The sequence below is a fragment of the Rhagoletis pomonella genome, unplaced genomic scaffold (genome assembly GCF_013731165.1).
Source record: "Rhagoletis pomonella isolate Grant_MI unplaced genomic scaffold, Rhpom_1.0 Rhpom_scaffold_00005, whole genome shotgun sequence".
Taxonomy (NCBI): Eukaryota; Metazoa; Arthropoda; class Insecta; order Diptera; family Tephritidae; genus Rhagoletis; species Rhagoletis pomonella.
In genome coordinates, this window is record NW_023458559.1 from 39,067,093 (window position 1) to 39,085,739 (window position 18,647).

Consider the following 18,647-nt stretch of genomic DNA (forward strand, 5'->3'; position numbering starts at 1 on the left):
ATCTTCAAAGCTCTTTTCTATCCTTCGAAAGACTGATTGAAAGATCTGCTATCGAGGAGGTTTGTTGTTAGCAATTCGTTTTTTTTAATTCTATTGAATAAAAAAATTATATGTCTTTCTTTTTAAAACTATAAACACTAAACATTAAAATTGAAAAAAGAAAAAATGATAATTAAATGAAATTTCATAAAATATATTTTTAATAATAAAAAGAAAAAAATAAAATAATTTCTTTTAAATAAAAAGAAATTAAAAACAAACATTTTTTAAACAATAAAATATTAAAATTAAATTAAATTAGATAATAATAATTAATAGAAAAAAATACACTAAATTTAAACAATAAACGCTAAAAATATTAATTAAATTAAAGTAAAAAACAAAACAAATTAACAGTTTATTTAATTGAAGTTAAAAAAATATTTTTCTTTATTTATAAACAGCGAAAATAAAAGAAATACGTTTCTAAAAATTAAATTAAATCAAGAATTTTTTCTTTTTAAAACACAAATATCTTAAATTTAAAATAAAATTAAATTAAAAAAAAAAAATTTAACTAAAATAGAAACAATAAAAAAAATAACTTTCTGAAAATTTATTTATATATATATATTTTTCTTTTCTTTTTAAATAATAAAAATTTTAAGAAATATTTTACTTTATTTATAAAAGGTGAAAATAAATAAAATAAATTTCTAAATATTAAATTAATTTTTTTTTCTTTTTAAAATAATTAAATCTTGAAAGTAAAATTAAATAAAAAAAGTTTAACTAAAAAATAAAATAATACAAAATACTTTTCCGAAGATTTATTTAAATTAAGAAAATATACATTATTTTTTTAAATAATAAGATTTAAAAATTAAATTTAGAAAAGAAAGAAATATTAAGAAGATTCAAACAAATTCTGCTGCTCGGTGATTCGAAAAGTTACTCCAGATTTGTTGTTGGGTACTTGTACATTTATTAGTGTGGTCCAAAAATGCATTTGAAACAGTAAATTCGGAATTTTAATGCTATCGCCCACTAGGATCGTTGTATACCGACAAAATTATACACCCGTTTTGTTTTTTTTTTTAATCAAAAAATATTTAGAGGTCGCTCAAAGCGCTCAAAATATTTAATGCATTTTATATTGGGAAAAAAAACATTATCCGTGGAAATGGCATACGATTCTTGAAAATCAAGATTCTTCGATTAGAAAACTCTGTTTATCTTCAGGAGACTTTCAGTTATAACACCCAATTGTTTATTTTACCATTTTTTAATACTAGCGATTTTTTATGAAACCCCCATTGATTTCTTTTTTGGGGTGTTTTTTAGGGGTGCTATGAAAAATAGTTAACATTAGGAAATGGTTAAATAAGTGAATAGATATTGAAGAGAATATAGTCTTCTGATCGACAAGCAATGAGTTGCAAGAATTCTATACCATTACGAAAAATACTTTTTCACCATATAAAATACATAGAAAACTTTAAGCGTTTTGAGCGACCTCTAAATATTTTTTTTTGATTTCAAAATAAACAGGCGTATAATTTTCTCCGGTATACCACAGTCCTAGAGGGTGAGAGCATTAAAATTCAGACTACTTTTTTACCACCCTACATAAAGTATATATTTGCATATGTGTGAGTATGTATGTGTGATTACATTTGTATAACTACGCGTTCAAAGCCCGCGTTTTTAAATATCAATTTTTTATGCGCTTTCGGTTGCTGTTTGCGCGCGCCCTACCCCTCCACTTGCGCTGTCCGCTACCACAATCGCTTTGTTGGCCGTTACCAATATACCAATAATACGATTGTCGTCTTCTTAGCCTATTCAGCGCAAAGGACACACATACATACATACATACATTGGCTGCAAGCTTTATCTATGTATTAGTTAGCTCACACTGGTAGGGGATAGTGCGCGTCCTCTTTCTGTTTTTTTTTTTTTGCTTATTGCTCATTTTCTTTTGTAATTTTGCGCTTTTTATAGAAGTTTTTGTGGTAGCAAATAAAAATTTAGTTAGTCACTCGTCGTCAAGGATACGGTGCGTTTCGTTTCATACGTTTGTCGGGTTTGTACCAGAATTTATTGCTCGTTTTTTTTTACATTTTCCACAGATGTTCTTGTTGTTGCTACTATTTTTTTGGTGTAATATTCCATTTTTCGTTTGCAAGTTGAGAAATTAGTTAGGCGCCAGTAAACCGCCACATACATACATACATATGTACATACGACGATTATTAGTCGCGTAGTCTTAGTTACCAAAAACCAAATCAAATCGTGCCACAAATTGCATAGATACATACATACATATGTATGTACATGGCTCACACAAACAACACAAAGCATTGCAAGTGTTGAGGCGAAAATTGCACAGCAACAAAAAAGTAGTAGGCAGAAAAAAAAACTTGAATTGTCGCTGCTTTACCAAAAAAATGTGGTAGAATTCGTGTTCGGAAAGTTTTTTTTTTGTATAATGCCAAAAAGTTAGTGAAGCAACGACCGTAATAATCAAGCGGAAAGCGCACGAAGCAGCTTGGGAAAGCGGCTGCAAATGATGTGTCTACGCCACACCCACGCATACTCAGCTACGTCAGCGCAGTCAGCAGTTAAGCAGGCGCTCATTTGGTCCGCATCGAATTTGGAACTGAGGCGAAAAGGTTGAAAATATTTCCACCTTTCGCTGATCCTGTCAAGTGCAGTGCACTTTGCCAACGAAAAGTAAGTCACAAGCCAATGGCAGTAAATTTAGGAATACATTCAAATATGTATACAAATACTCACACACATATGTACGGACATACATGCATCCATACATACACACACACATCAAAGCAAACGTTACGCGAATTTTGCTTCGGAAACCTGCGTCAGCGGAAATTCTCCACACAACCAACGAACAATAAGAAAACCCAAAAGCAACAATAGCCACTCTGCATACTACACCAAATTTCAACTAGCTTTTAAATTGCGCTTTACTTCACCTATTCTATCTTCTAACCTGCTTGCTAACGTCTATTCGCTTCCGGTTAGCGGCACAAATTGCGTTTCAATTCCGTTTACTTTCTCACACACACACACACACACACACAAATATGTGTATTTCATGCTAAAAATAAGTGCTACATTTCATTGCCTGCGTGTTCCGTACTTGTCCAATTGGCTTGCGCTCCTTAGCCAACAACAAAAACACTGGCAGCAGCAGCAATAACGGCTGCGAGCGTACCTGTCGCTGCAGGACCCTCCCTCGTTCGCGACTAATGACAGCCACAGCCGCGCTAGCAGCGCTATTCTGTCAGTCAGCCATCCTAGCCTTGCAAGGGCTGGCCTGGCCAGCTAGTACGTTCAGGCAATTCGAATTCAGTCAGTTAGTTTAACGTTTACACTTGCAGGGCTAACATGTAGTCCTGCGCCACCAACGCATTAAACAGGATCAACGATTTTATTTTTTGTAATTCTTACTTTTTGCTGAAGAGTTCTTTTATGTGATTTTAAGTTTTTGTTTTAGTGCTTGTGTATATTTTTGGTGCAGGCGTGTCCAAAAAAAATATAATTTTAAATTATTTTGTGAAAAGAAAATTATGTGTTAAGGGATTTCGCTTTGCAGTACATTTCAAATACCCGTAACTACTGGGAAGTTTTTTTGCAAATTAAATTTGGGGTGAGTTTTACAGCTTTTTTCAATTGACTCGTAAAAATATTTTTAAATATACCTTTGACACATACCAGCTTTTCCTCGAAATTGACTTTAATGTCGTTGAAAATTTTTATGTAAGATTTAAAATTGATTTTCAAAATTAAAAACAATAAAATAAAATTAAATGAAAAGAATTTTTAATTTTTTTTCAATCATGCATTTTTAAGAAGCTGAGTTGACAAAATTAAAAAAAAACTGTTATTCCTTGAAGATTTAAAGTTGATTTTCAAAATTAGAAATAACTAAAAAAAAATAAATAGTGTTTTGAAAAATTATTTTTAAAACGCATTTTTAAGAGGTTGAATTCTCGAATTTAACAAAGCTGTCAAAATTTATATGTAAAATATAATCGAGTATTCCTAGTTTTCGTTTTAAAGAAATTCTATATTTATTTGCATAAAAAAAAATTACGATTTTAACTACAATTTCGAAATTTATATAAGAAAACTTTGCATTTTGTTTAATGGTTTTTAATTGTATACAAAAAAATCACATGCAGATCCTTGGCACTGGGAGAATTCACAGTTGACTTAAACTATAATCTGTGGTTCTTTGGGTGCCAAAGCTCAGTGTGTCGATCGCACCACAAAATGCTGAAAGATCATATTCAGCGTAATTCAATAAGACCGCAGTATTTCTTTAACAAATAAAACGCAACAAAATTTGCCGAAATTACTTTTTTTATTTGTTTTTTTTTTAGTCTATGACATTTATCTATGAAACAATGCGCGTATTTTCAGCTCTGGAATGGTCTCGTGGTTATTAGCGTAGACCACAATTATCACGGAGCCTGACAATAGAATTTTTTAGGCATACAAACATAGGTCCGTTGTTAAAAAGTCCGTTGAACGGTGTTGTAGAAAAGGTTAAACTGCTGTGCACAACGACGAATTGAGATTGTACCGGCATGATCCACACTTTGTTCCACAGCAGCAATATTTTCGGCCGAACGACGCACGGGTGTTGCCACGTTTTGCACCTACACATTTTCTTAGAATTTCTTCATCGAACGGCTGATTGTTGACTCAGATGGCCAGAATCACTAAGTTTGCCAAAAACCTTTAGCACCAATCGTCTAAAAAAAATATATAAAAAACATGAGCATATCACAAATAATTGCTCTCAAAGATTTGCATCATCCTATAGTAGTAACAAGTAAGGAAATTAAATAGGGCGGAGGCCTACTTAATACACCACGCGGACCAGTTTATAGTTATGTATTGGAAATTCGATTTATACTAGAACATTTCCAATAACCATCATTAGCATGGACACAGAGCGGCTGGACGGCCTGCCATATACGGGAAGTGGGCGTGGTTTGTCCTACTAGTGAAATGTGGGTGTGTACTGCGCTCGATAGTGACAATCGTAAACAAGCAACTCGTCACGTAATAATGCATATTACAAAAAACGTGATAATAATGACTAGGGAAGACAAAAATATGCAAATGCATATTATGACTCAAAATGCATATTTTGGCGAAAATGAATTAAAATGCATAAAAATGATTATTTTGGTAATAAGTTAATTAATTTTCGCATAATTTTGTCTGACAATACCTTTTCCATGCCAATCCCTGGGCAGATAAAAAGCTGATACGCGAAATGGCGAGCTACCGTTGGATGTGTCGAACATGCACTACCTTGAATTCAGTGGATGTATTGCGAAGTTGCTATAAAACAGTATTTGTAACTAAACACGATTTCACGGGCATTTTAAACCCTAATATAAAAAACTATTATTATGAAAAATATTACAATTTTTGTTCGTTTTGTGCAATCAAAAGTCTCTCCATAAACTTCTCAATAAATGCCCACACATGTTTACGTCACAGTGACTCTATGGGAAAATGTTATATAAAAGACAGACTTTGACAGCGCTCTCACGAGAAAAGAGTTTCATATCGAGTTATCTATAGCTCTGATCCAATACTTTTCGTGTAAAATCCTGTAAAAATGTCAAACAGCCAAATTTCTCTCTGAAGTGAGAGTACAAATTGAGCAACAACCAAAAAGTACGGGAATAAAAAAAGAATTTTTCCTGTAAAAACGTCAAACAGCCGATCGCTGACAAACAACTGAAAGTCCCGTTATATTCTAGTAAACAATTTTAATATACCCATAAAAACATTTCGACTGTTGTTTTCCAATAGCTCTAAACCGGTTTTGGTGGTTGAAAAATTCAATACAAATTTTTCGTTTTTAGCGAAAACTGTTTAACAGTTTCCAGGTGTGTTGCGAACTGAGCAGAGAGTTTTATTCTGCGTCTATTGTAACTGCGCATAATTAGCAACAAAAATATTTTGAGTGATGCAATACTTCATTAAAATGTTGCAATATTTTCACCCGGATAGTTGTCAACTTTTAAATTCTGTCCAACAAAGTCTTGCGACGTAGAGCGTTAATTTTCAATACTAACATACTATATTTATGCACAGACACTTTTTATGCGAAAATCGGAAAAATTTTCGTTATATATGTACATTTTTGGGGCATATATCAAGCATATTTTTAATATTTTGATGTCATTTTAATGATTATATAATTAAGTTTTTTGTGCATATTTTAGTCTTCCCTAATAATGACACATATTAGATTTCAACTTTTTTCTGTAAGTGAGCAATTAATCAAAACATCAAATGCATTACCTGGAAAATCGTGTTTTTTGAGATAGGACATGTCTTCTAGTAAATAAGCTGTACTTTTAGTCCTGACAAATAACCAAAAATTTAATTCTTTATTAAAGTAAAAAATAATAGGACTGGTACTTTTTAACCGAAAACAGTACCTTTTTGTTAATATTTCGGTACTAACAACTTTTTACACTTTTCTTTTAAGTGGCAACCGTAGTCATAATTATTCAAATTTTTTTTCAGGCGACTAAGATATTTTTTATTTAATTTTTGACATCCACCTGCTTGCCAAGTTTCGGGCGGATTTCCTTTTAAACATCGATAATAACCTTGCTTCGATGATACAACATGATCTCTTAGAAAAGCAAAACATCAGAATTACTAAAGCAGACCAAGTTAAAAACCTAACGAAAAATTACTACACAGCAACTTTCTCAACTGTTAATATGTTTCCAAAGCGTAGAACACTACTTTTTTGCGCCTACTGAACATTTTGTAGAACGATTTAGTTCTCTAAAACAAATTTTTAAATAGCGTTAAGCAACTTTCAAAGAGATCCAACATTTGTTCCGTTTAACATTCAGAGTTTAGAACTTTGTACGAAAAAAAAATTTCCCGAAAAATTGTATCAGAAGTGTCTGAAGGCAAAAGCTGTAGGACAGTTTACTCAGGGCCATTTTGTAAAAGGGAGACTGCTCAGACTACTTCATTACTTAAACCAATTTTTTGAAGGGACAATTAAATAAAATTGGTGGAAGAAAGGACTCCGATTCACTCGAAACACACATATTTATTTACAGATAGTTCTTAAATGATTGAGATAATGGACGCTTCTGTGCTCAGTTCAGAGTATTTTTTCAAAAGGGGAACAATGCCTCGGCAAAAGCATTAGAGTCAGCTGAAAAGCGAACATATTGATTGACAGTCAGGCTACCATCAGGGTAGTAACTGGAGTGATGAAGTACATGCTCTGTGTAGAACAAAAATAGTTGAACTCTGTATCAATATTTAGATGGATAAATATCTATTCAGTGTTCGCTCTTGGTGGATCTTAAATCTAGTTGTAGTCTGTGTTACAGATCCATGAGGACCTCAGCCAAGCCAAGTATGTTTTGCAGTTAGTTATATCAAATTACATGTAATAAATATGATTCGATTTTCGAAGGAAAAGCGAAAATTTTAGGAAATGAAAAATGGCACTGAGCATGGCACAACGTCGAGGCGGGTATGCCGACCTTAAAAGGTCGACGCACAGAATTTCTACTCACTCCGTCTCAGTAAACCGGAAATTCGTTAAACAACGGCATATTTGGAGGATACTACGGTTTTTTTACTACTAGAAGGATTGAGTGTGAAGTCCTAATTAAATCGGCGACCTAATTTTATAATATTTTAAATTAAAATTCATAAAAAATCGTGTATGGGGCACCCCTTTATTTTGTTTAATGTAGGTTTAGAACAAAATTTTTTAGGGCTTGCTATGTAGAAGGGGTTAAAAAAGATAAATTTTTATTTAATCACAAAAATCTTACAAAATTGTTTCTTTATGTCTGATAAATTTGACATATTACTTAAATTTATTCGCTGACTTAAAGCTGATCAAAGTCAAAATAGTTTTTCGAATTTTCGCGATTTAAAAAATTAAGTTTTTCTAACCCTGATAGCGACCCCTAATATTTTTTTAATTGTTTTAATTTCGTGGATGTCTTTATTTTGTACGTTATTGAATTTTGTACGGTGTTGAGTTTTATTTAAGGACCGCCCTAATACGTATCATTAGCTATATTTTTACAAAGTAATGATGTCGATTTTCTAACCTTTTTACTAGCTTTTGACCCTTAACTTTAATATAATGTAGGAGTTTACTATATTATTTTTATATCGCAGATAAATACCTCGTGTGTATGCATGTATACTGGTTTCTGCATTGAGTCAAAGTTTTTATTATCATTAGACACGCAATCAATAGTCCACTAAAGAAATTAAGAAATTATATTGAATGTTTTATGTGCATTTTATTGATGTTTAATTCCCTTTCGGCACATTTACGCAAATATAAAGGAGCTTTAGTTTTTTGGGTCATAAATGTTGATGTATGTATGTACTTATATAAATTTATATAACTATAAATTTTCATTTTTATTCATAAGACATTTTATGGAAATTTTTTATAAATTTGGCGGTTAGACTAAAGCTTGATTTTAAAATTTACATTTGTTAAATATTTGTTTACATATTTATTTATCCCACTTTGGACTAAACCTAATGTAATATACTATGTACTGATAAAATGTCTGCTATTGTCGTTAGGTTTTTTTTTATTTTATTTTTTTTTTGAAAACACATACATACATTGAAAAAACTACAATTATTTTTACTCTACACAAGGACTTGTGCTTTGCAATACATATCCTGCATTATGTTTTTCGTTTATTAGACGCATACCCCTCGACCATCGTCCACTAACATACTCGGCAGATTTGCAAATGAAATCAGCTTAAATGTAATTACATGGCGACCATAGTTTATTTAAATGAATGTCTCATTGACAACGAATACAAAGCGGCTATAGATTATTCGAAATACACACTTTTCACACATTTGCGCTAAGGACTTATGTAGTACGACACAGCAAAGAAACTCTGCGACGAATCTCTAAAGAGAGTATTCCGGGATTAGTCTCAATGGAGTACGATTATTTGAGATCAATTAGTATAATTAGTATCGACTCATGCCTTGCAGATGTAATTGGAGATTAATTGGCCCCCGACTCATCTCTAACGGCATTGGCATGTACATAATGTATAAAGAGTATTAGGAAGCCCCAGAACCCAGGATATGTGTTTATAAGTAAGAGTTTCTAGGTTTCACTTCTTTTAACTGGTTAGCAAAAGTAAACCGTGTATTAAATGTTCACTGATGTGATGCTGCTACATACTACCAACGTGAACATTAGGGTGGTCCCAATAATTAATGTCGGAACTCTAATGCTCTGACCCCCTAGGATAAAATATAGAGGTCGCTCAAAGCGCCAAAGTTTTCCATGTGTTTTATATGGGAAAAAGCAACTTTTCGTAGAAGTGGTACAGAATTCTTGAAAATGCATATTTTTCGAACGGAGATTTCCAATAATAATACCCAATTGATTATTTAACCATGTTTTAATGCTAAGGATTTTTTATTGGCCCCCCATTGCATTTTCTGGGGTTTTTGGCGGACATATACAATATAAATACTATGAAAAAAATTGTTAAATAAATATTTGGCTATTATAATTGGGAATTTTCTGAAAAGGAACCGAGTTTTCTGATCGAAAATATTAATTTTCAAGAATTGTATATCATTTCCATGAAAAGTTTTTTCTCATATAAAATATGTACATATATACTATATGGATATAACCCAAAAACCTTCCATTTTTGGTCGCGGCCGTACCGTGTTTTATTTGCTTGTATCTTTGTACTTAACTTTTTATACTTCCAAAAATTTTTGTTGACTATAGCACCTTCCCAGTGCCCTGTAACATTTGTGATATACATACATTCTTTCAGTTTCCTTCCTATTTTAAGCTTAGTTACGCTTGCGAATGTCGCGTCCGTAATCCAGGATATGCCCATATGTACGTATATATCGTCGTTTAAAGTACAAAACCTCATGTTCACACTCGATACAATTATAACGTGTTGGCTACTCTTATAGATTTACGTTCTTTTTTCTAAACTATATGTTGGAGGGTTGGCACCTGTTTAAAAACTCAAATTGGACTTGAATTAAGTTACTGAAATTATTTTCAGGATTGGGTGTCAAACAAGAGAGGTATAAGAAGATTATAGTTTGGAAATATTCTCAAGAGGGTTAAAAAACTTTAAAATCTCTTATGTTTTTTTGCAATCTAGTTTTATGTAATTATAAATAACTTAAATTTAAGTAAGAAATTTTTCCAAACCTCTTCTGAACGTCCCTAGAGGCAAAAAGTGGGAATGAGTCAGATAATCTTTCAAACAGTTTCGCAGCATACCTGCCGCCGAACTCATCACTTCTGTATTTTCTTCACTTGGAAATTTAACACCGCACGCACTCACTAAACGGCAATCAACATCGAAGTACAAATAAAAAAAATGCAAATTTTCTACTCATGAATTTCACCACAAAATCATCAATTACGCCTTAAAATTGCTCTACGATATCCCTATTTCCATCCAGCGCCGCCATTTTTACGTTGTAATTTTCGGAATTCGTTCTTTTTTTTCTTTGGAAAAAGCTCGAACATTTTCGTAATAAAGCACTTGGGTTGCTTGCATTATCCAACACACACACAAATACATATACTCGTACAAATGTGTGAATGTACATATATTTTCAAGCTAGCTGTTTAGTTGGTAAATGCAAAATAGGCACCACATGAAAATATGTTTTACGAGCTCCGGTACGTACAAGTCACGGAAATTCCGTGCATTGCATATTTGCACGTCAGCGCACAGTTGAATTCAGTTTGAAAACTTCTTTGGAAACACCAAATAGAAAGCCTTGCTTTTTCGAGCACAAATATCGGAGCGTATGTACATACATAGCTACGCCATGCCATCCAGCTAGCAGCACCTCACACTCGCCAAACGATTTTCTTGCCACCTCACTACCGTAAAACGAAAACTGCATGCCGGCTAAGTCCTACCAAATTTACATATGTATGTACATATGTATACCGTCTTACCTGTGTATGTAAATTTGTGCGCTCAGGTGCCACCGTCAGTATGGCGCGGCATTAATGTGCAGCAGGGATAATTTATTTTATCGCTTGCAACAAATCTAAATTGATCGTTAGGCTCCCTATACTAGAGCGAGAAACTCTGCCACCAACACCATCACAGCCACCACATGTGGTGCTTATTGTATTATTGCTGAATAACGGTATTTACTCAAATACTATACACATTAAATGTGTGATTCGTATAACGAAAATTAATTTGTGAAAACGAACAACGGTTTTTTTTTTCTTGCCGTGTTGTGTTGCTTTGTTGTGGTTTCTGTTTGTTTAGGTGGCTTTGTTTTCCATAAAACACTCTTTGCTTTCATCAATTTTATGACAAGCTTATTAAAATTTCCAAATTATGTAAAAGCCGAGGGCGAGCTATAAAAATAATGACGCATACTGACTATAATGACTGTAATAATAAAAAAATGTGTAGCAACTAAAATAGTTAAATATAAAAATAGACATTTCTGAAGTACTCTTGAATTTTCAAGTTTTACGAAGCCGCTTGATTTAATTCAACGCTTCTCAATTAACCCTTTTGAAACTACTATTAACATATGTAGGTCATAAGTATATGCGAACACGCCATCGTTTACACTTTCTAGTGCGAACGAAGTCAGAGGGATTTGATCTATATTAAAATATTTCGTACTATTTTGGCCTCCACTATGTTTTGACCCTAAGCTAGTGATACGTTTCAATGGGAGCGTACATAGTGATGAGCAGGGAACGGATTTTTAGGACCTAAAAGCCTATAAAAAAAGGCAAAATAAAATAACGAAATAGGCTGGAAAAGGCAAAATAAAATAGCGAAAAAGGCAGGAAAAGGCACTAGGTATTGCAAAAGAAGCAAAATAAGGCACTAAAAAAAGACAGAAAATACGAAGAGCAATCAAAAAATACATTTATTTTAGAAATGTTTATATTACAAGTAAAAAGAGAAAAACCATGAACTAGTTTCATTATATCAAAAATTTGTACTTTGAATCTTTGACTATTTTATCCTTTCGAGTTTCTAACTCATAAAACTTTAATCTGTATAGTTGTAGTAACATTGAACCACAAGATGCATTTTGACGTTTTCTGGCAGTATTTTCATTCGATTTTCGCGAAGAAAAGCCTTGAATGTACTAAATGTGCGCTCGACGTAAATTGATACAAGTGGAGCCCAATTTAAATATGGAACGTTTGGAACGTTCATATTATCAGGAATAAGGGCGTTTTCCTCGCCCTTTACAATTTTATCCACACCCTTTATTGTCTCCAAGCCTACGTCAGCTGAGAAAACGGCTTTGAATTTTTCCAACACCAATTTGGCAAAAGGTCCCTGCGCTTCTATAAGCCGCATAGGCATGTGCAAGGTGTATTAAACAAGGTGTGATTGACAACTCAGTGCGGCTCTCTTTTAAGGTACTATAGTGTCAAAAAGTATAAACAAACGAATTAACCCTTAGTGATGCATGTATCTTATCAGCATTGATGTCCTAGGCTTTTATTTCGATTATAGTTTTATTTTACTTACATTACTTACATCACATATATTTTGTCAATAAAATAAAACAAATAGTTTATAAAATCGTTTTATCAATTTTCTTGTTTTTAATTGTCCTAGTTTTATGCTTTTGCGCGTTTATTTTTATATTTCAATTTTTTATCCTAAGCATTATTCGACACTTATAAAAGTATGATTTTACATTTTTTACCAATTTTATATGTAGCTTAACTCAAACAATTTTGAAATTGAATTTTTTCATGTGAACTAGTTTTCCATTAAAGACCTTGCTTCGAGCGGATTTCATTTAAGCTCTTCCATACTTGCTTGCATGGTTTAATTATTTCGGTAAGCCGAAATATTTCTGTTCGCAACGTACATTCTAAAGAGTCGTCTGTTTGAGTTTGGGCAGCAAAAAAGAATGTATCCTGATCGTGTACTAAATCCTCACTTGTATCAGTTTATCCGTATGGCATTGGGACTGCGCATGGGTATGAACGAGCTCGTTGGAAAGTGTTTGATTTGCCACCACTTTCCTTGAAGTGGTTTTCACAAACGCGAGATGAATCACGTAGTACAACACCAAAGCTTTCTTCCCATCGCTGCCGTCTTAATTCGCAACTAGGTGGTTTAAAACATCGCACTATTTTCGTGTCCTGACTTTTATTACATCGTTTCATCTTGGTTCCCTTACATTAAATATTTAAGCAAGGTCGAACGTATTTACTTATTACCAAACTTAAATGTACTTACTTGCTCTTCTCGGCGGTTTATCTCTTAACAATTTCACGTTTATTAAGAAAATTTGCTTTGCTTGAAAAATTTGTGTGTATTTTTTTTAATTCAAATTTGAAAAAAACACATTTTCAAATGGGTTAACAATTCATTTCAATTTGACATTGTAGCCTGTTTCTTATGAGAGCAATGTCAAAATCAATCACACTTTGTTGAATACATTTTGGGCATGTGTATATTTTTTAATCTTTAAAAAAAAATGTAAATGCTATAATCACTTTTTTAAAGGTAGAAAAGGCAAAAAAAGGCAACATCAAATGTGTATATATGGAATCAGGGAAAGCTAAATCGTGGACATTCTTAATCGTATATACTCTACTTCTTTAGCAGAAAAAAAGACAATTGCCATAAAATCCGTTCCCTGGTGATGAGAAAAGCGAACATAGGTACACGTTTGTAATTGACGCCTTGCTCGATGCTATGCTCATCGCTCTGCTCGCCGCTCCACATTAATCTTTGAAGACTTCGCTTTAGTCTTTTTCATCAGTTAGATATAAGGTTTGTATAGTAACCAATAGTCAGTACTAATTTGTACGGGAACCTGCAAATTTTTACTGGAAAAGTGTATGATAACCCAAAAAATTTGCAAGAGTGCACTGAACAACTATTCACTTGCAAGTTTTTACTAGCTTTGTGTTCAATAACTTTATCTGCTAGTTTTCTCTTCTTCTAAATTTTTCGCTCTATTTAAGTTACTATACAAACCCAAATTGTGATAAACTTATGTATGTATATATATATATTTAAGTGGGCGGTATCACGCCCATTTTCCAAAATTCCATAATAATGATACTTCTTTTCAAGGGATTGTTGTTAGTATCAATTTTGGATGAAATTAGCGACCTTAAGTTTCAAGCATTTCTCGAATTTACCGTTATAGAGTGCGCATAATTTTAGTCCGATTTCAATAATTTTCAAAGTATTTTTTGCTAAAGAATTTTTGCAAACATCCATTTTGAATAAATTAGCTTCAGTATTTACTGATTTATCGAAGCTTTCGTATTTCTGTAAATTACCTTTATATGTGATGTGGGCGATTGTCCGATTTTTTTTTTAATTTTCAGCCATTTGGTACGTTTTGTCAAGACCAAAAACTGTGCCAAGTTTGAGAAAAAGTGGTTCCCAAGATATACATATGTAATCATAAGTGGGCGTGGCTACGCCCATTTTCCAAAAATTTACAATATTCTTATTTCTCGCCTAAAAATGATTGTAAATACCAATTTTCAGTTTATAAGCTTCAGTAGTTACTAAAATATATTCATATTTCTGAAAACAACCGTTATATGGGAGGTAGGCGTGGTTATCGTTCGATTTTGCGCATTTTCAATACAATCCATTCTACGCCGAAAAGAAGTATTCGTTAAGATATCTCAATTTTTACTCGAGTTATCGTGTGCACAGATGGGAAGACGTCATGCAGCCTACGTCAGCTGTCAAATTAATTTTGACAAGCAGTATGTGTGATAAACTTTCAAGAAAGTTATTGATCGGACAACGCACTGTTAAAGCCCCGAAAATGTATAAGCAGCAATGATGATACATGGGTCCCGATGATGTTTGCGTTCACTTGTGATGTGTGTATGAAAACTTAATTATGACTTGTTCACACTGTTGTCTAAATCCGTGACAAAAATATAATTAAAAATATTATCTCGAGTATTCTTACGATTTTTCAGATGTATGAAATATGTAAATTTTTTATTTAAATATTCATTAATAAAATAATATTTTTATAATAATTTGCAATTTTCAGCTACTGTTCTACATAATACTACCCACACTTCGCCCATGGCTGTCCAACAGAATTCCACACTCATTTATGATAATTTAGATGAGTGCCCTTCGTTGCTCAAAGAACCTGAAGAGCTAAGCCGTTACAGTCCTATATTACCATTGAAAAATCAGAATAATGCAGTCCAACAAAGCACACAGCCTTACGATGGCAAGGCTAACAATAACAATAACAACAAAAATAAAAACCAAAACTTCAATCCTAAAATTAAGGAGTTCCACAAATATCGCAAATACGCTAGTAATCGTTTACATCGGAATCACGCGCCGAGTACCTGTAGCGCTCAGAGCGGCCGAAGTCGTACGATCTCATTAAATGGTGCTAATAGTGCAGAGGTAAGAATCTCAAAAAAAATGTACATATGTAATATATCGAAAGTTTCCAAACTCAAAATTTCTTCGTTACATCTATGGAGCATTTTTGTTTGGAAAATTTTGCAACAACGAGATTTTTTCAGTGTACTCAACAAAAATGTTATATTGAGTTTTCACTGTACCAGTTTTATTCAAGCTTTCTTTACCTGAAAAACTTGTTTGCTTATCTCTCTCTCTGTTTCTCATTCACAGGAGCAAGGCCAAAAGGAGATACCCATATGGCTTGACGATGAACCACGTTACGTGTCCGGCGTAAATAGCCGCACCACCTGCAATGACATTATCAAAGCTTTGATTGATGACGAAATTCGTAATGGAGGCAATCACGATTATTGTGCCAATCGTGGCAAATGTAAGTCAAGACAACAAGAAACCAAACCATTTCTAGTAATATTTATTACAACACAGCGGTCTCAGAGGGCTGCGTGCGTACGATTGAGAGAAAAATAGAAGGCAGGGTAGTAGAAAAGGAGAGCGTATATTTCATTATCCACTATCTATCACTCCTTTACTCTTATACACAAAATATCCACCTACATACTTATAATGGTCCTATTATCTACAAATTTTTTTGATTTCAAAATGCAAATATTTACGTACTTCAACGGTTTACGTTGGCGTTTCATGATAGCTTGAAATTGAAAATGTAATACAAAAACTAAGTAAATAAATAACAACTATACAGTATTTATATACTAATTTCTATTGATTTCTTTTCATTTCGGCGCTCGTCTACAACAAACTCGCCGCCACCAAACACCCACTCAAACACCCACCCACCCATCCACCTATCCAATTCGGCATAACTCACTACCCCTGGCGTGACTTGACTGCGCGTCGGTGCTACCTACTTGCTGTTTTGCTGTTGTACACATGGACTACGCTTCCGGTACTTGCCTCGAACTATGGACTCACTTCCGTTACGTTGGCGGGGTCCTGCATGTTGCTTTACATGGCTTGACACCCGCGAATCGCATGCACTCACACACACACATACACACGCACAAACTCATGTGCATATTTTTATATAAAATATATGGCAAATAAAAATAACATGACTCGCTAACTATGTACAACAACAATAAAAACAATGTGCAAATAGTTGACGCAGCATCGCGTGACTACAACGATTACGTTATAACAGAAAGTTGGCGCGGTATCGAGCGCAGCTACGATGGCAATATGGCGATTTTGCCCGTTTGGAAGGCTTGGAGTCGAGTACACAATGAGGTAATATACACTAACATTTACGCGATTTTTTTTTTTTTACTATATACATACACAGTTACATATGTAGTTAAACGTGCAAACATACATGCTTTAATATCGCGCATTCAAAGCAATGTTTTATATCATTAGTAGTTCTCGGTAGCGCCATGTTCGCTGGTACCTGTCTGTGAGTCGTGATTATATAACGGTAACAAACACGAATAGTAAAAATATGGAGCCACAGCGGACACGACGTTACACAAACGCGGAAGAGAGGGCCGAGAACATTTGCTTTATTGAGGTGTTTTGGCATTAATCAAAATCTTTTATTAGAAACACTAAATTCACATGCATACATACATATGTATGTATGTATATGTAATAGGCGCTTAAGGCTATCCCCCACCTAACCCCCATTGAACTTCATCTAACAGAGATGGATATGAATTCGGCAGCTATACTCGGAGAAAGGGCGTGCACTCTAAAAAAAAATTGTGTAGATTTCCTAGCTAAAAGGTAGGTTACTGATTTCCTACCTTATTATTCGCGATATTACATGCTCGATTATTCAACGAATAGTTGGTTTAAATTTCGGACTTTTTAGAGTGTAATATAGGTGCTGTGGTGTGCGTAAATTTACTACGGCAGTGCGTACAAGCTACAGAATATACATCTGCTGTTTGATTTCACCCGTAGAATTGTGTAAAGCCACTAACAAAAAGGATTTTTACACACGAAAATGTGTAAACGAGAAAAATACATATTCATCGTGTAAATTTACCAAAAAATTTTAAAAATAAACAAAAATATACTCGGTTTATAGTTGCATTTTTAAACAGATTTTTTAGAGTGTGGTGTAGAACGAGAAGCTTCGATCACGGCTCAATCGTTAGCGAGATATAATTCAAAAATCGACGGACTCTATACAACCCACTACTAACTGCAATAGTGACATACAGGTTTTATTTTTTAACTGAAGCGAGTGTAGCACAAACTAAATAGTTTTTAAAGGGATCAACAACTTCCTCTGCCCTTATGGGTCTAAGTTGAGCGTTGGTGCGTTGGTATCGGGCTGAGAGCCTACTCCTGTGAAAGCGGCGTCACTTTATCTCTACGAGGTCTGTAAGATCTTATTTAGGTTAGTCGAAAGAACTGGAATACCAGACTTTACCATATACGCAACGCTATAAACATATATTAGCAAATCTTACGATTTGTTTTTTTAGTGTCACTTCCTTTTCTCGCTCAAAAAAAAACCCTAAAGCATTCTTCTTGCATATATTTCAATCAATGGAGTCCCAGAAACAAGTAAACTAAAAAATAAATCAACCATTTAACCAATTTTAGCCTTAAAACGTTTATTTAGGCAAAAAAAAAATACCGAAATTACTAATTTTTTCATTGTCCTCCAAAATATTACAATTGTATTTTTTTTATAATTTTGGGAAGTTTTTAAATAAGTACAATGTTCATATTGGGGGCAATGGACGTTGGCATGATTTTTATACCCGACCGCACTTGTGCACAAGGGTATATTAACTTTGTTCGCACAACGGTTGCTTGTAACAGCCAAAACAAATCGAGATAGATATAGACTAATGTATACATAAATGCTCGGAATGAAACGAGAAATTGATTAAGCCATGTCTGTCTGTCCGTCCGTCCGTCTGTTCGTGTACATGATAACTCGAGCAGAAATTGAGATATCTTAGCGAAATTCGGTGTGCCAGTTATTCAAGGCAGTTTAATATTGAAAATCTGTTAAAAGTCTTTGAAATCGGGAAATAACGACGCCCACCTGCCATATAACGTTAATTTACAGAAACACGAAAACTGCGATAAATCGGTAGCTACTGGAGCTAATTCACTTAAAATCGATGATTGCAAAAAAAAAAAAAAAAAAAA

At 33.5% G+C, this 18,647-nt stretch overlaps 1 protein-coding gene across 1 annotated transcript in view; it reads left to right on the forward strand.

Moving 5' to 3' along the window:
* Positions 1 to 2,230: 2,230 nt before the first annotated feature.
* Positions 2,231 to 18,647, forward strand: part of LOC118738913 — a 21,743-nt gene continuing 5,326 nt past the window's right edge. Inside the window, exons 1-4 of the mRNA XM_036469959.1 lie at positions 2,231 to 2,715; positions 15,121 to 15,494; positions 15,726 to 15,885; positions 16,636 to 16,763. Coding sequence (XP_036325852.1) covers positions 15,156 to 15,494; positions 15,726 to 15,885; positions 16,636 to 16,763 — 627 coding nt within the window. The 5' untranslated portion in view covers positions 2,231 to 2,715; positions 15,121 to 15,155. The remainder of the gene's footprint in view (positions 2,716 to 15,120; positions 15,495 to 15,725; positions 15,886 to 16,635; positions 16,764 to 18,647) is intronic.